Below are 23,580 nucleotides of genomic sequence, written 5' to 3'. Positions count from 1 at the left end.
CTCAAAACAGTATATGAAATGCATTAAAAAGCCCTACACAAATGGATTTTATACAAACATATAAATACAAAAGAGTTGAGTATTTTTCAGGATGTGGGTACAGAAAAAGACTGAGGTAAATAGGAAGACATATAAAAGAAAGAGAAACGAGAGAGAAAAAATAAGAGCATTAAAAGACAGAGGAAAATAAACGGTTATATAGTTTTTCCTCTTACTTACATTGTATGAGGATACCTGCTCAGCCAATCTCTTTTCCCTTCCTGACAACACGTGCTCTTCGTCCTTCTTATTCAATGACTTCCTTGCTTCTTGTGTTTCCTGAGGAACAAACATAGATAATACATTACTGAATCATATAATCAAGAGAAAATAAAAAAGAAATAGTATTATTTTTACTCAGATTGAGTAATAAGAGACTAACGTCAGCCAGGCTTGTTGAATCTCTTCCCACTAGAAATATTAATATCCTTGATATGGGATCAGTTAGTGTTCTACCCTGTAGTTTCCCTGAAAACATGAAAAATTTTTTTAGCCAATCAACAACTAGAAGAAATCATCTATTTATAAAACTCACAAATGAGTCTGACAGTGATGAAAAGTAGGAAAGGAAATCAGGCTTTAAAAGAAATACTACATTTTCTGTTTTCAAAACTAGTAAGATCACTCAAGGGAAAAAAGTAAAGAAAAAGAAAAGTTTACATTTGGAAAAGAAGAAATAAAACTATCTTTATTCACAGATGACATGATTGTTTACGTAGAAAACTCCAAAGAATCTACAAAAAAACTGGAACTAATAAGCAAACATGGGAAAGCCGCAGGACACAAGGTTGATATATAAAATATACTAGCAACAAACAACTGGAATTTGAACTTATAAAAAAATACCATTTACAACAGTGCACACACAAAAATGAAGGATGTAGGTAAATTTCCAACAAGTTTTAATTAGAAAAAAATATATTCTAGAGAATACATTCCCAACCAGGAATGAGGTAAGCCCACATAAAAACAATTGAAAACCACTATTCTCAAAGCATATATATATCTATTTTTAAAGATTTTATTTTTTCCTTTTTCTCCCCAAAGCCCCCTGGTATATAGTTGTATATTTTTAGTTGTGGGGCCTTTTAGTTGTGGCATGTGGGACGCCACCTCAGCATGGCCTGATGAGCAGTGCCACGTCCGTGCCCAGGATTTGAACCAGCGAAACCCTGGGCCACTGAAGCACAGCACGCAAACTTAACCACTCGGCCACGGGGCCGGTCCCCTCAAAGCATATTTTTATACTGTTGGAATTTGCTTAAGAAAACCATGGAGGCCTTCTACAATTTTTATCTAAATAATGTACTAAGACGCCACGGTATTTAATAAAGTACATGAAAAACATAGGAATAAAAACAAAGAAACCCCCCCCAAAACCCATAGGAATGGCCCATTTCTTATTTTTCCCTAAAAACTTTCCCAGAAAACAGATGCTTTTACTTATAAATATTAAGACGAAAATGACGTTATGGTAAGGATGGAGATAAAAAGCTAACCATCTAATATGAAGGGTTAGTAGATCTAGTCAAGACTGGGAGGCGAGGACATAAGAGATCTTAGTCAACTAGCTTGTGCGCAGCACTTCCATTTCTTATCACAGAGCAATCTTAATTCTTTTAGGCCACGTTGGCTAATGTGAAAACATTAGTGGTATGGGAGATGTATGCTGGGAAATAAAAAAAAAAAGTAAGATGAGTGGAGAGAACCTATCAAAAAGGAAATTGGCTAAGATCTGCCATGACAAAAATTAGTCAGGAACTTTACACAAGATCAAAGATACTAGAAAATGAATAGCTGTGTGATACTACACAGTTTGTGCCACAGATATAAGTCCATGGCACTATGTGCTGTAGTATACTATCACATAAAAGTTAAGGAGTAACAACGATCCCTTTATGAGTCCACTATAAACACTGAACAAAACATTTTCAGCACTGAAAAGAATGACCGGATCTAAGGAACTCGGTCACTGGGCCTGAAATCACTTAAGTTCCGTTTACTCCATTTTGCTGAGATATTTTCCTCTGAAGAAGACTCCCTGCAATTCTGGCTGTAGGCTAGACACCTTTTCACCTACAGCGAGGGACAGACGGGCGGAAAAAAGCACAAATAAACAGAGGCACAAATAAGTCCATGTAAGCAAGGGAATGAACTGTCTTTTTGGAGACAATCTTAAAGGCTAAATTATAAAAATGCCAATACATTATTTTTATAAAACACCGGCTAAGAAAGAGTAGACAGGCATTCCAACACTAGTCGTTCCGGGCGTGCGGCTCACTTCTGTACCACATCTTTTGTTACCTCTTCTGCACCACGTGGGTTGGCTCACCTCACCTTTCTATTACAACGCTCAGATTTTCTGTAATCTTCAGGACACAAGAGAACTTATGATTTTGAGACATATTCAGGGTAGGGTGCTAAACCAATTCTCTTCTAAAATGTAAGCTCCTTAAGGAGCTTTTTCATCTTTCTATTACCTGTGTGAGGGATCAGAATTGGTCACTCCAAAATGTGTCTCTTTGCCTTATTTTTAAGAACAGGAGACTCTGAAAGAAACTTTGACCTTTCCCCTAACTGCCTAAAAGAATTTAAGATAAAAGGCCTGTCCCCAGGACAGATCATCACCATAGATAGCTCTGGGTGACGGTCCTTGCTAAGCCTAGTCTTATTTACCAAACATTTGCTTTTCTATTTCCATGTGAATTGCCTTCCTCCACTTTGAAGTCCCAAACCACTGCCCTCGAACACCCTCCTTTGTCTTTAGCCGAAGATGATATTTAAGGTGGCAGCTTTGGCCATTCTGGCTGAGTTGGTCAATTTTCCTGGGTTTCTCCCACGTAACTTGATATAAAGCTTTGTTTGATTTTCTCCTGTTATTCTGTCTCACATCAATTTAATTTGTAGACCAGAGAGAAGGACCTAAAGTGGGTAGAGGAATTGTCTTCCTCCCTCACACCTGCAACCAAACACAATGCCTGGCAGAGGAGGTATTTAATTTATAGTTACAGAATGAAAATAGAAATCTCCATAATTTTAGGCACGGATGAACAAGATTAAACAGAGTTAGGGGAATGAATTAAGTGTGGAACTAAGTCAGAACTGATAAAGCTACGATCATAAACTGCCAATTAGTCAAGTATTTAAGATTTGAATGGATATCTTAAGGGAATTAAGACCTTGGGATGGAGTAAATTTAAGAGGTAGTGTTGGGGAAATTGGCTCAAGTCCTAACTTTACAATGGAATTTTCATAATAAACAGATTCAAGAAAAAAATAATAATGTATTTTATGCATACTTTCTTGGGTTTTTTTTGGGTAAATTATTTAATGTATTAATGACAGAGCTTCTTTTCTTTAATTGAGGTATAATTGACATAACATTATATTAGTTACAGGTGTACAACGTAATGATTTAATACTTGTATATATTGCAAAATGATCACCACAAAAAGTCCAGTTAACATCCATCACCATTCATAGTTACAAAAAAACTTTTTTTCTGGTGATGATAACTTTCAAGATGCACTAGCTACCTTCAAATATGCAATATGGTATTAACTATAGTCACAGTGCTGTACATTACATCCCCGTGGCTTATTCATTTTACAAGTGGAAATCTGTACCTTTTGATCCCCTTCACCCATTTCACCCAACCCTCCCCCAGCTCAGAAAACCACTAATCTGTTCTCCCTATCCATGAGCTTTTTGTTTGTTCATTTGTTTTTAGACTCCACATATGCGAGCATACAGTATTTAACACTATTAAGGAAAGTGCTTCTTGCCTATCTTGACAGTAACACAAAGCTTAGTACAGCTGAGATATGGTCATTTTGAGAGTCTCTACGTATCACCTAACTTGCTCGGTTAATCTGCGGCTTTGGTTTTTTCAGGATATCTTAAAAGATACACTTTCAAGGAGATGGTATGATGTTGTTTAAAGACCAGGGGATTTGGAATTATAGAAAGGTCTAGAATGGAATTATTGTGCATCACTTACCAGCATTGCAATTCTAGAGAAGTCGACCTCAGAGAGGTTAGTTTCTTCCTCTATAAAATGAGGTCAATAAACCCATGTTTCTGGGTTTTCTTGAGATTTAAATGACACAATTTATTGGGAAATAGTAAGCAAATAGTTAGCTATTGGCGTCACTTTCCTTCCTTACAACTTTTCTTCAGGGGGAAATCTGTGTTTTCTTTTTGGAATCATAATTTTAAAAATAGTTTGTTGTTTGTGCCATGGAATTGATTTCGACTCCTAGGGACCCTGTGTACAGCAGAGTGGAACCCTGCCTGGTCTTTTTGTGCCAACCTCTCACCCTCTGGTGCTGTTCATAGGGGTCCCAGAGCCTACTCTGTCTTAGTCTAGAAGCTCTAAGGAACCCTGTCTACCATGGGTGACCCTGCTAGTATTTGAAATAATAGTGGCATAACTTTCAGCATCACAGCAACATGCAGCCACTACAGTTTGACAACCAACAGATGGGTGGTGTGGCTCTCGGATTAGGAAATGAACCTGGGCTGCGGCAGCGAGAGTGCTGATTCTTGACCACTAGACCACCAGGGCTGGCTTTTAAAAACAGTAGCCTTAAATAATTCTGCCTTCTACCTTCAAAATAGAGCCAAGAGGAACAGAAATACGTGAACAAACCACCCTCTCACCTTAGCTTTCCTTTCCCTGTCAGCTGGCGTATCTGTCCAGACTGATCGATCTCCAGATTTGTCATCAGCTCTTCTTTTAAAAGCTCTGGGCCCAAGACCAAAGTCCTTCATTTCCGGGGGAAGCTCAGTCATCCACGACTCCCTTGTAATTGGTTTAGATAAATCCTTTAAGAGAAATAAAATGTTAAAAAAAAGAAAAAAAGTAGCTTGGAAAGTGTGTGTGTGCACATAAAATATTGAATAAGAGACAATGCTTCTCAACTGAGGTTTTAAAGTTAAATAACAGACTTCAAGAGAAAAGATTAATAGAAGGGAATAATATTTTTGTCATATTGCTACAAATACTTTCACCTAATCTATTGTTCTTTTGACTTTGTTATCTTTTGCCATATAGAAATTTTTAGATAGGCAAATTTGCTGGTCTTTCCTTATAGTTTCTGTGACCTAGCTCCTAAATTTTCTTTATACACATACATACACACACACAAGCATACATACATACAGACATATATATACACACACATATATTAATGTCTATTTTTAAAATTTAGATTTTTAATCTATTTAGTCTATTTCTCAGAGTAAAATATATTTAAAACTTACATCATCTCCTTTAGTCAGTTTCTCTTTCATCCGCTGGGCCCTTTTTTCAAACTCTGTCGTTACACTGTAGCTCACAGGTCCTTTTGCAGGCATTGGGCCAACAATGTCCTCATCTTCACTGCTATCTGTTCCCTTTTGAAACAAGACATTACCTTTAAACCAAGAGCAGAACTACAGATTATAGAAAATGATCCTAAATTACTCAAAATTTAACTGAAACTGATTAGCTAGACACAATAAAATAAAAAAGCAAACAATGTATTCCTGGCTCATCACAGTGACCTTTTCTCTGCCTTCCTCAAGGGCACAGTGCAGAGAGGACAAATCCATGGCACGTGGATTGTCCCACCTCTCCTCCTATGTCCAGGGCAGACCTCTTAAATGCTTTCAGCTCTCTTTCTGATGGACACAGATGTGACCTCAGAATTCTCAACATGGTATTCTAGGCCATTATCACTGACTGGTCAGAGATGACACAAGTTGAAACCATTTTCCTTCCTGGTACCGAATAAGCTTCTTGGAATAAGATGCACACAAGTAAGACATTCTTGGAAGCTGTATCAGCCTTCGTGATTTAGTATAGTTCACTGAAATAGAAATGCTGTGCAATATCTCACACATGCTAACCCGAATGAGTTAATTTGGTTCCCAAAGTACTTCACTTACTCAAAAGATATAACAGTATTGTAATAATTGAATTCAACTTGTTCGTAATCAATCACTTTAATAAAGGGTTTTCACGTAAGACTCTGTGTTAGATGATACATACACTAGGGCTGAAAGCAGTCCTTGTCCTCAAGCAGAAGCTAGATTGAGACAAACAACAATAACACGTTTGTTCTCCAGCTCTGAAAGGCAGCTGCTTCCTCTTATTTTTTTCAAACTACCAGGATCAGGAGTTCATTTGTATTGTTTACATTTTCCCCACTAACCACTAAAGGTAACTTCCATCTGTGGTTTCTTCTCTGAACCCTTACAGCAATTGCTATTGGTATGAATAATTAGATAATTATATATGGTCTAGTGGCTTACTCTAAATGTCTCTCACACACACACACACACTCTTAATAATTACGGACTTTGGTATACAACGCCTGATTTGGTCCTCATAACAAAACTGTGAAATGACCCTACTACTCTTGTTTTCTTTTTGAGGAAACCTAGGTTTAGAGAATTCTATTTTGAAAGGTTAAACAACTTGTCCGAGGTTATAAAACTAGCATCTAAGACCCAAATATTCTAAGATCCAGGCCAGTATTTTTTCTACTAATACTACAGCAACCCCTCTATTATTTTCTTTATTTCAACTGTTAATGATTTAACTTTAAGTGTGTATAGCTTATCTATACAACAGGAAGCTCTTCAATGTCAAAGACATGACCTTAAACATATTTATAACCCCCTACACATATAATACTTGGTGCTGTAAATGAGAAGATATAATAGATATAATGAACTTTTAAAACTATAAGAGATAGGGTATCAATATAGTGCTGAAGTTTAAGATGATGGGATAAGCTAATGGTATTTTTACTTTCATCTAACACGCGATGATTTTATGAAGGTAGAACATCAGCACGTCTTGCATATCTTGGTAGGATGATACCCAAACTTTTTAGAAATAAAAATCACTTAGGATGTTGGGAGACACAAACTAAATGGGTGGTTGGAGGTGCAAGTAGAAAATCAGGCCCAACGCGCTAAACTGAAAATGAGAAACCAGAATCATAAACCCAAATCCAATCTAGGTATTAAATCATTTTGGTGTCCTAGATGAGTTATTTAAACTTTTTTTAAAAAGCTGAGTTATTTAATTAAAAAATACAATACAAATTATGTCCCCTATTGGTTTAGAGTTTGGGCTGCGAGGCAGTTAGACCTAGTTTCAAGGCCCCAATTTGCCATTGTGTTAGCCCTGGGACCTCAGGCACAGTAACCTTTCTAGGTCTCATTTTGTCTTCCAGATGGGGATTATAACAGCTCCAACCAATAACTACTCTATTGCTAAGAGAACCCCGTGTTTTGTTTGTCCTCTTTGGAGCCATGCTTTTCTCAGGAAACTGGGACTGTCTCTAACTCCTGGAGAAAAATGTTGATAATTCTAAGCCAATCACTTTGGTCTGTAGGGGAGGAAGACATTTCCTCTACCCACTCTGGGTCCTTCTGGCCAGAGAATGAATTAAATTCACATGAGACAGAATAATAGGAGAAAATTAAACAAAGCTTTATAACATGTACACATGGGAGAACCTCAGGCAACTTGCCAAAATGGCTGAAGCCACCACCTTAAATATCATCTTCAGCTAAAGGCAGAGGAGGATGTTGGGGGTGGGGGGAGTCAGTTACTGGAGTATACCAGTACCAGACAAGCACAGTAAACAAGAGTAACATTATTATGCAGATTTAAGTCCTTGTCTGCCGCATTACGAGTTTTTAGGAGATAAGGTCATCCCCCCTCCTTCTTCCTGGTACAGAAAGGGAGACAGCTTTACAGATGGAGATTTCCTTTACAAATGTAAAGGTCTCTTAACAAAGGGTAAGTAAATTCTACTTTTCAGAGTTTCTTTCCTGTCTGCAGCTTTTTTAAAAGTAACCAGCCCAAAATATTCCTCATGCAAAAGAGACATATCTTGGGGTGGCCAATTCCAGTCCCCTACAGGTCTCATTCTTCTTGCCCAACTGACTGGCTTAGGTATGGGCATATGATTCCATTTTGGCAAAAGAAACACGAGGAGAAGTCTATAGGAAACCTGGGAAAGTTTTCCTCCCTCTAAAAAAGGGACACAGGATAGGGACCATTCCCCTTCCGTGTCTGGACATTGTCATCTGCATGTGAATCTTAGAATTTTGGCAGGCTTCTTGGTATAATGAAGGGGTCAGCCTAAGAGGAATCAACATACTGGCAATGATAGAGAAGATGGAAAAAAACTGGAGCCCTGGATGATTTCATTAAGCTGTTGAATTAATGAACCCTGGAATGACCCCACCTCTAGACCTCTTATGATGTCTGAAACACATTTCCCTTATTTTGGGAATATAGATTAGATACCACCCAAGAAATTACAAAAACAACCCATTTGCTGAGTAGATTAAGACAAAGTTCCATTTTGAGTTGGATTTTCTGTTATTTGCAGCTAAAAGCATTGTGGCTGACACACCATAACCTAGGATTGCTGTTTGAATTAAATTAAGTTTATACAGTTATGCAAATATAATTGAGTCATGCAAACCTAAGTTTGTGTTGTGCTTTACAGCATCTGGCTTATGGCAAGTACTCAACAAATGTTAACTGTTAGCATTATTACGTATGTCTTAATTTGGGAGTATACATTGTGAATGAGAGACTAAGAGAAGCCTCTCTTTGAGAAAGGAAACTATGAAATCAGAAAAAGAAGTGTCTTTTGAAAAAGGTTTTGTTAACGGGAAATCATAAACCGAGAAATTCAGAATCAAGATTACCCTGAACAGGCATACTCTGAAGTCATCCCTGCCCCATCCTTACCCCTTACCTTTTGCTAAGAGAAGCTAGAGAATGTAGAATAGATACCATCTAGGGAATTACCTAAACTATCCACTTGTTAGCTAGGTGGGTTAGGATAGAGTTCCAAGTATGAATAAAGTTGAATTACGCTACATCTTTAAAAAATTTTTATTTTGAAAAATGTAGTGCCAAGACAAGTAGAATGAACACCCAGGTATCTCCACCCCAATTCATCAGTTGCTAACATTTTACTACGTTCATCTTTGTTTCCCTACCCCTCTGGCCTCTCTCTGTGAGGCAGACACACACACAAACACACACACACACACTTTTTTGGGACTCATTTGAAAGTAGGTTACAGATAGCATGAAAAGGCCTTAGACTAAAGCAAACTTCCTTCCCACTTTCCAGAGGACAGTGGGTTCCATTTCTCTAGTACTCTTTTTGCAGACAGAGCAGTACTTTGAGGCTGTGGGTTTGATTCAGGAAGCTCACAGGGAGCTCAATTCACTCTACTCTGCCTACCGGAGCCTGTCCCCGGGCCCAGTCCTCTAGAGTTTATGGCTGGGTTGATAAAACCACAATGGTCCCCTGCTGTGTAAACTTGTGTTTACTGCTCTAGCTTTGAATTCTCTCAATGTTATTAGCACCTGTGGATTTCCCTTTCTTTCTTTGGAGCTTAGCTCTCTATTCTTTGTTGCTATTTTATTTTTCCCCAGCATTCCTCTGTGTTTGTGGCAGGGCGAGCCTAGCCTGACCATGTCAGCTCAGTCTCCCATATGGCTGGAAGCTGTCCTCTAGTAACTTATTCTTGTATTTAACAATTTTGTTAGAAAGGATTCCTTATAGTTAATGTAAATTCTTCAAGGTTACTCTCACGGCACATGTAGTAGAGGTAATAATAATAACAGTAGTTATTATAAGTTGAATAGCTACTGTTCTGATTTAACCCTTACAACAACCCTATAAGATAACAACCTGCATGTTCCTGATAACAAAACTAAACTCAGCCAGGATTCCAAGCTTGACTGGCTCTTGTCTACCTCTCTCTCTCTTCCACCTTTCTCCTCATTCTCTCCACTCTAACCACACTGGACTTCTTTAACCCTCATTTTCTTTCTCTCTGCACTCTTCTGCCCTCACATAAACTATCTGTAGTCTCTGGAACAATCTTTCCTGCCCTTTCTGCTGAGCTATCTCCAACTCATCAATCTTCAGTTTAGACATTTTCTCAGAGAAAAAGACTTTTTCTCATTTCTTCAGATTAGGGTGCCCTGTCACGGTTCCACTATATTTTGTCTCACCTTTTGAATCACTCATAGTATCACAAATTATTTCTTTAATAAATGTATTCCTTACTACGCTGTAAGTGTGACAACGGCAAGGACTGTGTCTAACTTACTCATTCATTCAGTAAATACTTTTGAATGGCCACTGGAGATAACACAAAAAGTCTCTGTCCTCAACGGCCTCACATTCTAGTGGGGAGAGGTTGACAATACAGAAAAAGAAGTGGTATCTTAGGTGATAAATGCTGTGGAGCAAATTAAAGGAGCGAAGAGGACAGGAGTAAAGGGAAGAGAGGTTAGCAATTTTAAATTAGGAGGCCAGAAATGACTTAATTGAGAAGGTGACATTCCAGGAAAAATTGAAAGTCTGGGAGGGAGGCAAGCCACACAGACATCCAGGAGAAGACCATTTTCAAGAGACTTGGTAGGTATAAGGGCTCCAGGGCAGGAGTGCACCTGATGTATTTAAGGAGGCATAACAAGGAGCCCAGTGTGGCCAGATTAGAATAAGAGAGAAAACCAGGGAACTAATAGGGGCCAGACTGTAGACGGCTCTCTAAGGCCTTTGGCTTTTACACAGAGCGAGAAGTAGAATATTTGATAGTTTTGAGTGTGAGTGACAGCATCTGACTTTATTTCATCCAGGCAGCTACAGCTGCAGGGCTAAGAAGAGGCAGTAGAGGAACGAGGGCGAAAGCATGAAGATCATAAAACAGGTGAGATATGATGTCGACCTGGAGCAGGGCGGTTGCAGAAGTAGCTGGATTCTGGATGTGTGTTAAAGGTAGGAACAACAGAATTTGTTGACAGGTCCATTTCCGTGACTATGTGCCTGACACATTGTAGGTACTCACAAATATCATTGAGAGAAAGAGTAAATGACTCTGAAGTTCATGATCTTAACCCCTGCGTTACATTGCCTTTAGTGACAAGCTCAGTGGAACTGTTGAATTCTCAGTGGAGACGCAGAGGAGTCTCTTGATCAGATGAATTCACACACAGGAAGCCACTGCACAAGAATTTAAAGTCATAAGAACTGGGTGATTTAAAGTCGTAAGAACTGGGTTTGAGTCTTGGCTTTGATAAGTCCAAATTGTGCAAACTTGGGTAAGCTACCAATTTCTCTGGTTTTTAGCACCTGTAAGATGTAGATCATATCTGTTTCATAAGGCCATGGAGAAGATAAAATAATATCCATATAAGCGAAAATGCACTACAAATTATAAAGTACTTTACAAATCTCAGCTACTGTTCAAGACCACACCTTTAACAAGAAAATAGCCTTCATATTTGACTCTAAAATCATTTCATCTATTTTTTCATAAAATCACATATCCACCAATGCCTTCATCATAAACAGGCATCAGAGCTAGATAGAGTTAATTTCAACATAAAGATCATTATTAACAAGTTCCTCAGCTTTCTCTCTTCCAGATCAAATCACAATGACTCCTTAAACTTTTCATCATGTTCTTTTTTCTAGCACTTTATTTAGAGCTTCCCTTCAAGGACGAGAAGCATGAAAAGGTAACAGCCTGTCAACATGCAACTGCCTTGTGATTTTTCTAAGAGCATCTCGGATCTATGATAAGCCTTTGATTTCATCTACCGACGTTACAACCTTAAATTCATCTGAGCATGACTGCATCTGCCATTACATCTGAGGCAAACGACTGCAGCTAGCACTACATAATGTTTTGAGTTTGTTACATCTTATTCTTTAAACAAAAATTTTCCAAACCTCGGAGTCGAAATATGATGATACTTGTCCTGGATCATCTCTGCCTTTGTCACTTTTCTGTATAGACTTAATAAAACCAGGCGGCAATGCAGGACCTATGATAGGCCTGAAAAACAAAATGCACCTTTATCATTCTCCCTGACTTTAGAAAGCAGTTTCCAAAATAAAAGGTCACACACACACACACACACACACACACACACACACAAAGCCAGAAAATAACAAATGTTGAAAATCAGAATTTTATTCAACATATTTTTACTAGATAACCTGGTATTTTTCAACTTAGCATCTTTAAAAAATCTCATTTTTGCATTTTAACTTTCTGCTTGTTAGTCAATGATTAGAGACAAAACCAGGAATTTTCAACCTGTCAGTGGTGTATACTCACTTCCTAAAAGAACTACATTAAATAAAAACATTTTTTAAAAAAACAAGTCCTTACTATGGACTAAAGCCTGTGAAGATCTTTTCTACTTTGTACCTTAGCTCTCAGTTTTGAAATTCACTGTCCACTGAAAAATGCCTTAGGAGCATTACAATTGTAGTGAGAACCACTTAGGTGTAAAGCGAGTTTTAAGGACATATACAGCACATGCATATGCCAGACGCTACAATTGATGGTTCCATGTGCCAAGGTGGTATAAAAATCTAAACACTCCCCTCACTAATAACCCAATAACGACGTGGAAGTGTACAGGAATGAAAAGAGCTCATTTGAGACCCACAGGAAAGGGAAAGGTTGGGGGCTAACCACATTTCAGCCAGTGCCCCTTTCTGTTTCTTCAAAACAGCCCTGGTTGGTATAAGTCACTCCATTTTCAAGGTGAGCAAAATAATGCCCAAGGACAACACAAACTAGTAAATGACACAGCTGGAGTCTGACCCCTGGTCTCCTGGATGAAAAAGTTCATGTTTTTCAAGCTGCCCTGTTGCCACATTCGGAGTGCACTATCATTAGTTCAAAAGGGAGAACTCCCTAAATTCTGCATCTTAAAAAGAGAAAGTCTTACTTTGTGTAGGGAAAAATAAAACAGAAAGACACTTTCCTCTTTCTTTCACAGTTTTAAGTTTCTTCATCCTTTCTTTCATACCAATGTTTTTTCCAGAGAGTCACTGTGCCAGTATTACCAACCAACAGGACACTGCAGGCCTAAGCCCAATTTTCCAAATTGCACTGTGTTCAATTAGAGCCTCTCAGACAGGCTTCCTGGCAGGGGAAAGACAGTACTGAGAGTCAGAAGGCCCAGGTTCCGCTCCTGGCCATTTAACAACCTCTTGTCTTGGTTCATAAAACCTCTTTGAGCCAAAACAATTTTGCATATGAAAAACAGGCAGGTTTGGCATTGTTAGAAAGATCAAATTAGCTATGACTTATAAGCTATAAGGAAGTACTGCATGGGTTTTTTCTGAGTACAATTTTTAGCAGATCTACAAATGCAATTACAGCTCAATTCTCTGGTCTCAGGGAATTTGTGAGGATAAAATTACTGGTACACAAAATCTTGAAATATGGTAAAGGAATATAACCATGGCATGTTATGGCTGTATAAAAAGTTTATGCCTACAATATATGCTACCACCTGTTTACTTCATACATATACTTTATTATTGCCAAAAGAGAATTCTCAAGAAAGAAACTGCTATACATCTAACAATGTATTTTCTTGAAAGGAATGTTATATCCCAGCAGTCAGCAAATTTTCTATAAAGAGCCAGATAGGAAATTTTAGGCTTTGAGGGTCAGATTTGGGTCTCTGTTGCATATCTGTCTTTGCTTTTTTAATGACGTTTTTTTTTCCTTGTATGGAAGATTCACCCTGAGCTGACAGCTGTTGCCAATCTTCCTCTTTTTTTTTTTTTTGGCTTGAGGAAGATTTGACCTGAGCTAACATCTGTGTCAGTCTTCCTCTATTTTGTATGTCGGTTGCCACCTCAGCATGGCCACTGATGAGTGGTGTAGGTCTGTGCCTGGGAACAGAACCCAGGCCACCGAAGTGGAGCGCACCAAACTTAATCACTAGGCCACAGGGCCGGCCTCCTAATAACCCTTTAAAGATCATTCTTAGCTTGGGGGCCATACAAAAACAGGCAGTAGATTGTCTATCCTTGTTATTTCTAAAAGGACCAAAGTTATATGAAAGTTAGGAGCTGACAAATGTGATTATAAACTCTGAATACAAAATGTATGACAGCCTTTTCTATTTATTCTTGCATATTGGTAAATAGTGTTCTGAATTATAAGCAATTTGGTGTGCAATTTCATACTCAGCATTTAAAAATTTTACAATTCCAAGAAGAAGACAAGAATCAATATTTACCATATGTTCACTCTGTGCTAGGCACCATATAAGATACAGACATGTATGTAATATGTACATAAATATGAACTCTCAATCACTACAACAATTCTGTAAGGTGCATGTTGTTTTCCTGTTTCACAGATGACAAATTTGAGGTTCAGAGAAGTTAGTCAAATTGTCTAAGTTAGCACAAAGGGATTTATTTCTTTTATCAATAAATAATTAAGAAAACGCCCGAATTAGAAGTCAAATACCAGGATTCTAGCCCCAGGTCTACCATTTACTATGTGTGCACCCTTATTTGTTTAAAAAAAAGGGGAAGAAAGATAACGTTCCACACAGCCTACCACAAAACCCTTTGTGAGTACCAAAAAGATGTGGAAGATTTTATACACTATGAATGTGTCATAAACATGTAAATAATTATTTTTATTATAGAAATTTTTCATTATAATTATTTTTATTTAAATAATTATTTAAAATAGTATTTAAATAATTTTTATTTATATGAATATTGACTGTTATATAAATATATGTTAAAAACAATTTCAGACTGTTCTTTAATGAATTAACAGACACTAGTTGAAATACTCAGAAAAGACTGGCCTGAAATACTACACATTATCACCTTGGAGGAGAATCGTCCTGTTTTTTAAATCCAGGAGGAAGGGCTGGTCCAAAAAAGCCTTCATCATCATCATCGTCATCTTCATTTCTGCTCTGTTTTCTGAAAACATGGTAGTATAACTTTATGCACATACGTCAAAATTTCTTTCAGAGAAATTTTAATTTTTAAATGAAGCATTAACTTCAACCAGTTATATAAATACCGAAACAACAAATTAATCTTGCCAAATAAGAAAAAGTGGACACCAGATAGATCTTCTACTAATCTTTTCCTGGAATTCATTTTGGCCTAAAATAGTTAGAGATTGGTTATTTCTTTACAGCAGTAATATATCAATTTTCTATCATTTTATGTGGTGTTGAAGACTCTACTCAATGAAGTTTCAAATAGTCTACTTGCTAGATAATTTTGAGCAAAAAGTTTACGACTTTGGCTTTTAATCTCATTCTTTTTTTTTTTTTTGAGGAAGATTAGCCCTGAGCTAACACCTGCTGCCAATCCCCCTCTTTTTGCTGAGGAAGACTGGCCCTGGGCTAACATCCGTGCCCATCTTCCTTTACTTTATATATGGGACGCCTGCCACAGCATGGCTTGACAAGCGGTGTGTAGGTCCGCACCTGGGATCCAAACCCATGAACCCCAAGCCGCTGAAGCAGAACGTGTGAACTTAACTGCTGTGCCACCGCACTGGCCCCTAATCTCATTCTTTAAACGAGGCTTAAGTTGCTATTTCTGTCTCATAATCTTTTAAAATGCATCAAAAAAACTTGCTACCCAATAATAAACAAAGGTTTGACATGTTACTTACACGGACCTGTGGCAAGTAAGGCTAGGCTAGAGGGAAATCATTCATTTACTTAAACAAAAAACATATACTGCACAGACAGTTTTTAAAAAGAAATCCTATGGTTTATCTAGAATACTTAGTCACTTTAAGGAAAAATTCTTTTTAGAAGAATTTTATTGAAATTCTAGGTATCTCCACAGCTACATACTACTAGAATAAATTTCTTTGTAAAAGGTACAGTTCATGAGGAAATGCCACAAGAAATGATTTGTTCCTCCACTGTATAAATGCAGATATGATATCCCCTTACTAGCTATCTGTTCCAGCCAGTGTATACCAGGTTTGAAGACTGATTTATTATTCATTTTAAGTAAGTGACTGACCTTGCACTTGGACCAGTGTCCTCTTCTTCCGATTCTTGATTTCCTTCTTCAAAAGAACTACTGTCCTCATCGCTGTCTGACGACTCTGAACTACTGCTTTTATAATTAGGGGGCAGAGCTGGTCCTGCAACTAAAGAAGATTTTGTGTATAATTTTGTCTTTGCAACTCCAGGAAGGCATAAATCATGTCTGATACAGTATCACTACGAGATGCACAAAAACTTTAATACCCAAACTTATAAATATAACAATAGCATATAATTTCCCTGACATATTACAATTTTTGCATTAGTTGCAATTTTGGTTGGTACAACTGCCAAAACAGTTTCATGGGTTTTTTTCTTACAGACAGCAAATGGTAGACAATATTTACATCACAGTGCTAACCAAACAATGAAATTGCCACTCCGTAATCTAATATATAAAAAATGAAAATTATCCATTTTGGTTTCTAAGAACAACTACTTTAAAAAATATCTTTAATGGCATCATCATACTTCTCAGTTTTCTTTTCAAGATGATTGTTCAAGCAGAAACAAACTTAGAGTGACTCTAAGTTTTACTGCTTACTAGTAGAGATAAAGAGAAGAGAATGAGGCTGCGCTGGGATGGAGATGCTGCGAAGGAGTGGGGCAAGGGTCTTCTGGGCCCACACATCAGAGTGACTTGCTCTAACTTCATGTCTCAGCAAAATTACAGATTATTGCATGATGTCTCTGCATGATGTCAGGATGTCACATAGACACAACTATCTATGTTGGTACTGAGCAGTAATGCTAAAATTCTACTGCCATAGTTTCCAAGCCTGGATGTTTATCAGAATCGGCAAAATACTTTTTAAAAAGAGATTCCTGGGGCCGGCCCCGTGGCCGAGTGGTTAAGTTCGTGTGCTCTGCTGCAGGTGGCCCAGTGTTTCATCGGTTTGAATCCTGGACGCGGACATGGCACTGCTTATCGGCGTCCCACATGCCACAGTTAGAAGGACCCACAACTAAGAATATACAACTATGTACTGGGGGGCTTTGGGAAGAAAAAGGAAAAAAAAAAAAAAGGGGATTCCTGGGCCCTTTCCCCAGAGATTCTGACTCAGTTGGCCTAGAGGAGGGCCTGGAAATATAATCTTGCAAAGTACTTCCCAGGGATGCTATTCATTCACTATTAATAACAACAAAAACTTAAAAATAATAAAAGAAAAATAACATGTCGAGTCTAATGTGCTATGCACTGTTTTAAGAGATTTATATGCATTAACATATTTAATTCTGACAACAACCATATTAGGGAAGTATTATTATTTCTATCTCACAGATGAAGAAACAGACGCAGAGAGAATGTATCTTGCCCAACTTCACACAACTAAATAGTGAGATATGAACCCCAGAGTCTGATTTCAGAGCCTATACCCTTAACCACTATACTAGACAACATTCAACTGAGTCAGCATCCATGCATCCAACAGATACTTATTGAATAAACACTTCTAGAGAAACAACATAAAAAAGAAACAAATGAAGAAGGTGACTGTGAATACGTGGGAAGGTAATTTTAAAGACAGAGGTCAGGAGCATGGCAGTGCTATTCTCTAATACGGGCAAGACTAGAAGGAAAGCAGGTTTGGGGGAGGAGTCAAGAGCTTGGTTTTCTCATCTTAAGTTTAACATGCACATTAAAAAAGTCAGTGGTACCATCCGTGGTACTTGGGTATAGCAGTATAAAGCTCAGGAGAGAAGCTAAGGCCAGTTTCAGAACCACGGGCCTATTTCTGAAATTTTTTCTGATCCCCCCATGTTGTATTACTAAAGAGCAAGTGCTTAATACACACTAAAAATTCAAACTTTTATCTTAAAAAATTTGATACATTTTAAAATATTTTTCTATACATCATTACATGAAGGAAGGAATTTTAGAAAATAAATGCTGAACTTGTAATACAGCACACCTAGAAAAGAACAATCAAGCAGCAAAAAGAGGGAACCATTAAGAACTAAGGGGTAGGATTCACATCTCCAAGTGCTGTTTAAGATTGAAGAATAGTTATGTCTTAATATAACTTATTAGAATAAGTTATGTCTTAGTATGTAAGTATACCCCAACTACAAATGGAGACTATATTTGACTTCTGACTCTAATGAATAATGTCTTTACTGAGTTCTAGTTTATCTCTTTATGTACTACTAATTCCTAGAGACAGCACCTTTTAGAACACAGCAAGAAGGGGAGGACACCACCTTCCACGAATATCCCTTTCTTCAAAATTCTAGGGGTCACAGCTTTAACACGAAGGAACCTGGGGGACTGCATTTCACTCTCATAGTGACTGACTCTGCCCATCTCCCTCTTGATTCTAAATATTAAAAAGAGAAGATTTTTTTCTTTTTTGCTTCTTTCTTTTCTTATTTGTGGGTGCTATCAATGTAATTTGTCAATTTGACACTACTGGCTAATTTTCAATTGGTTTGGATTAAGAAGAGATTTTATTATTCTTTTATATAGTTCAAGTGATTAAAAGGCTAAATGTTCTAAATATGTGCTGTCCTTGGTATTACAACTAATAGGTAAATTCGTCTTGAATTTTTAAAGAAACAAGTGGGATATAAGTTTAAAAAAGAGAATAAACAGATGAAGATAAAACTCATCCAAGAAGAACATAGGGCCTTATTTTTTTTAATGATCACAGGAAAAATAATGTAACAAAGTGGCATTCAGAACATAGAATTATTTACTTTCCATTTGGTTTGTGTCAAAAGAAATAACTAGTACATAATACTACAGGACACTAAGAGATGGTAACATAAAAAAGAGAAGAATTTGAAAGTATAAGTTAGTATAAGCCACATTACAGACTTTCTAATAAAATTAAGGACATGCCTGGCTTCACTTTTTTATAGGTATTCTTCTTCACAACTATATAAATTGTGTCAAAAAATTAGTTTAGGCACTTGTAACAAACTATTCCATCTCTCTCCTAAAGCAGTGATGCTATACTATCATTATTACTCCTGCTGTGATAGTAATTTTTTCAAATAGATTATAAATTCCACGAGAATAGGGGTTATGCCTCCTAGTTCATTATTTTTCCCTTGTGATATCTATCACACAGAATTATGCATACAAAAAATACACTCAATATAGCACATAAAATCTCATTATAGATCAGGAATTGATTTTGATGAAAGGAAACACTCACCTTGGACCCCAATTAAATGAAATGTTATTCCCCCAACAGCAATTTCATTCTTCTCATTAGTAGACTTATACTACAAAAAAATTGTACTCTATCATGTTTTGAATTTCAACAATAAAAATTTATGAAAATTTGTTTTCTCTTGTTATATAACATACTTCCATAATAATCTTGACTTTGCCTATTAACCTGCACAGTCTAAAATATTTATTACTGGTCCTTTACAGGCAAAGCTTGCTGACCCCATGACAGGATTAAGTCATGGAAATATTTATAAGTAGCACCCAACCCAGTCTTTTGCAGGGGGTAGGCAGTACCGTCAGAGAATGTGTCCTAGAAAAAGGGATGTTTGGTCTGGGGCTAAAGGACAAGACTGAGGTAGCTGGGCAAAGTGGGTGGGGACTTGAGGGAGAGTAGTCCAGGCAGAGAGAAAAGTGTCTGCCGAGAACTCAAAAGCCTCGAAGCCTAGCTAATTTAGAAAACAGAAATGTGTTCAGGGTGGCTGGAACCAAGACAGGACAGAAGGCAGCATTAAGGTAAATGTTGCTGTGAGGTTAAGGAAGGTCAGGACTAAAGGGTGCCTTGAATTTAGCAAAAAGGTGCTGAGAAATAAGCGGCAGGTGGTCTCCGTTTATTCCCACAGTGAAATTGGTGAGAGCGGTCTCCATGGACTGGCAAGCACAGAAGCCAGGATCTAGTGGGTTAAGGAAAAAATGGGGAGGATCCAGAGAAAAAGAAGATTACCGATAGGGGGATGTGGACTAGAGGCTTCATAAAGGTGGGAAAGACTTGAATGTTTTGGCTAAATGCTAAGGGCAAGGAGCCCAGAGGACAAGTAAAGGAAATGATTCAGAGTAGAAATGGAAGGATTAGCCTTAGAAGAAGGCAGTACACCTCTCCTATCGTAACCAAAGGGAAGACAAAAAAGCTGGGCACACATTCAGGAAATTTTTCATGCACAGTGACAGAACATTGAGGAAGTTCTCTTGAGATGGTATCTACCTTTCCAGTGAAGTAGAGGAAGAGAGAGTCTAAGAAAGAAAGAGAAGGTTTTAACAAGCCATGGTGGACAACGGGGAAGAGAGCTGCATGGGGAAACCTCTGAGGATTGCGGAGCAGAGCTGAGGACCCAATTAGGGATGTGATAAAATATAAAGTTCACAGCTTTCTAAAATACAGTATTTTCTTCTTAACCAAGGTATTCTTAAAATAATTTTTCTTTTTTTGTTAACTTAGGGTCATTATTCTAAGAATCACATAATGTGTATCTTTAGACAATTAGAAATTTGAGGCATCGGGGAGAACAATGTTATTTAAATTTTTTTACTTTGGAAATGAGACTCTGAATTCAAGTTTCTTAAAACTAGATGCACAGGCCAATAAGCACATGAAAAGATGCTCAAAGTCACTCATCATTAGGGAAATATAAATTGAAACCACAGTGAGATATCATTTTGCACCCCTTAAAATGGCTATTATAAAAAAAGAAAACAGGAGGCAACAAGTGTTGGTGAGGATGTAGAGAAATTGGAACTCTTGTGCATTGCTAGTAGGAATGTAAAATGGTGCAGCCACTATGGAAAACAGTATGGTGACTCCTCAAAAAATTAAACACAGAACAACCATATGCTCTAGAATTCTACTTCTGGGAATATATCCAAAAGAACTGAAAGCAGGGACTCAAATAAGCTATTTGTATACCCATGTGCATAGCAGCATTATTCACAGTAGCCAAAAGGTGGAAGCAATCCATGTGTGCATCAACAGATGAATGGATAAACAAAATGTGGTCTATATGGTCTATACATATGTGGAATATTATCCAGCCTTAAAAAGGAAATTGTGACACACGCTACAACATAGATGAAACTTAAAGATACTACGCTAAACGAAATAAGCCAGACCCAAAAGGATAAATATTGTATGATTCCATTTGTATGCAGGACCTAGAGTAGTCAAAATCATAGAGACAGAACATAGAACGGTGGTAACCAGGGGCTGGGGGAAGGAGAGTGTGGGGACTTATTGTTTAACGGGTATAGCGTTTCAGTCTTGCAAGAGGAAAAGAGTCCTGGAGATGGAGAGTGGTGATGCTGGCACAACACTGTGAATGTACTTAATGATGAATTATACACTTAAACATGATTAAGTGAACATATTTTCTTCGATTTGACTGGAAATGTATAATTTAGCATGACAGCAATGCTTGCTATCTTGTGTTAATGAGAAATTCTGGGAAACCATTTCAGACATTTTAAAATTAAAATATACTAGAAAAACACTAAAAAAAATGGTTAAGATGGTAAATGTCACATTATGTATATTTTACCAGAATGAGAAAGAAAAAAACGAGATGCACATATACGGTCACCTGATTTATAAGGCAAGTGATATTGCAGTACAGTGAAGAAGGAAAGGTGACGCATCAATTGGATATCCATATGGGAAAAAATTAATCTTCACCCCTAACTCACACCATACACAAAAATCAATTCCAGATGAACTTCAAATGTGAAAGCTGAAAGCATAAGCCTTCTGAAGAAAACATAGGAGAACAACTCTGTAGCTTTGGAGTAGGCAAAGATACTTAAATGGAATACAGAAAGCTCTACCCATTAAAGAAAAAACTTAAAAATCAGAATATTTTAAAATTAAAAACTTCTCTTCATCAAAACATACTAACAAGAGAGTGAAAAGGCAACCCATAGAATTAGAAAAGATACTTGCAATACACATTTCTGAAAAATGCCTTGTATCCAGACTATAAAAAGAATTCTACAAATCAGTAGGAAAAGACAGACAACTCAGTGGAAAAATGAGCAAAAGACTTGGACATGACACACATCCAAATGGCCACAAAAATGTATGAAAAGATAATCAACTTCATTCATTGCCAGGGAAAGGCAAATGAAAACTACCATGAGACAGTGCTGCAAACCACCAGATTAGAAAGACAGGGAAAACTAAGTATTAGTGAGAACAAGGAATGACAGGAATTCTCATACATGCTGGTGGGGGTGTAAATTGGTACTACTTTGGAAACTGGCAGTATCTACTAAAGCTGAACATATGCATATCCAACGATCCAACAATTTCAAAAGAAATGTAACATGTGTTCACCGAAAGACATGTACTAGGATGCATAGCAGCACTTTTTTACCAGCCAAAAAAGGGAAAATACTCAAATGTCCATCAATAGTAAAATGGATAAACTGCAGAACATTCACACAATGGACTACTCGATAGCAATGACAATAAACAATCTATAATCATATCAACAATTCAGCAACATGACGAATCTCACAAAATGTTATGCCAAAATATGAAGCCAATTACAAAAGAGTTCATGTTGTGTTTTTCCACTTACATAAAGCACAAAAGCATGCAAAACTAATCTATGAGATGATAAGTTAGAATCACGGTTATCCTTTGGTTGAAGGAGGGATAGGGAGGCAAGTAGTGACTGGAAGATGACACATGGGAAACTTCTATGGTGTGATATAGTGAATTTCAAGGATACTGGTACTGATAAACTTCTTAAAAGTCCAAATAGAAGAATAATGAGATAAAAAATGATATCTCAAGATTTTTTGGCAACTGCTTTAGGATAAGCCATCTAGAAGGTTATGAGAAGACTGGAATTATAGTGGGGGGGGACTATGTTTTAAAAATGACATGCTATGTGCAAGATCTTGTGCTTGATGAAGAGGTAAAGTCATTCAACAAATGTCTACCAAGGATCTTTTATGTGCCAGGTGGGCTGGGGTAAAACTTGGTCAAGGTACAGGGTGATGCACATGTGTACACAGCGTTAAGTGCTGAGGGTGGCAGTGGGGAGAGAATGATGCCACAAAACAAATAAAGGAGAGTGAACAGAGGAACGAGTACCTGAAGTAAATGCAAGCAGAATGATGGAAGCAAATCATAATAGAACTATCTATTAGGGAGTTGGTGTTTGCTTACCTGCAAATCCTGCCTTGGTTTAAAATCAGGTAATATGGTGAACCCAAAACAACACACACCTAGGAACCCAACTAAAAAACTTAGTTAACCCCACTTTTCTTCAACTTCAGTTGAACAGAACTTTTGCCGCTAAAATAAAAGCCTGACTTTTTGTTGGTGGTGGTGGTGGTGAGGAAGATTGGCCCTGAGCAAATATCTGCTGCCAATCTTCGTCTTTCGCTTGAGGGAGATTGTTGCTGAGCTAACATCTGCGCCAAGCTTCCTCTATTCTGTACATGGGACGCCACCGCAGCATGGCTTGATGAGCGGTGTGTAGGTCTGTGGCTGGGATCTGAACCCGCCAACCCTGGGCCACCAAAGCAGAGGGCCGGAAGTCGACCACTACGCCACTGGGCAGGCCTCCAGAAACCTGACTTTTTATCTGCTATAACGAGATGAGATCTGGAAAGAAATGTCTAGGCGGAAACATCACCTCGGGATTTTCAAAGAACGCAAATTAGATTCAGAAATGGGAGAG

The 23,580-nt window shown here is 37.6% G+C and overlaps 1 protein-coding gene across 1 annotated transcript in view; it reads right to left on the bottom strand.

The window, feature by feature from the left end:
- GPALPP1 (GPALPP motifs containing 1) overlaps window positions 1-23,580 on the bottom strand; it is a 34,669-nt gene that overhangs the window by 10,090 nt on the left and 999 nt on the right. Inside the window, exons 2-7 of the mRNA XM_046664698.1 lie at window positions 15,917-16,046; window positions 14,747-14,845; window positions 11,816-11,921; window positions 5,305-5,436; window positions 4,702-4,866; window positions 220-318 (exon numbers count right to left, since the gene is read on the bottom strand). Coding sequence (XP_046520654.1) covers window positions 220-318; window positions 4,702-4,866; window positions 5,305-5,436; window positions 11,816-11,921; window positions 14,747-14,845; window positions 15,917-16,046 — 731 coding nt within the window. The remainder of the gene's footprint in view (window positions 1-219; window positions 319-4,701; window positions 4,867-5,304; window positions 5,437-11,815; window positions 11,922-14,746; window positions 14,846-15,916; window positions 16,047-23,580) is intronic.

The sequence above is a fragment of the Equus quagga genome, chromosome 6, assembly GCF_021613505.1.
Source record: "Equus quagga isolate Etosha38 chromosome 6, UCLA_HA_Equagga_1.0, whole genome shotgun sequence".
Taxonomy (NCBI): Eukaryota; Metazoa; Chordata; class Mammalia; order Perissodactyla; family Equidae; genus Equus; species Equus quagga.
Note: the sequence above shows the minus strand (reverse complement) of the source record. Positions and strands in the feature narration are given on the sequence as shown.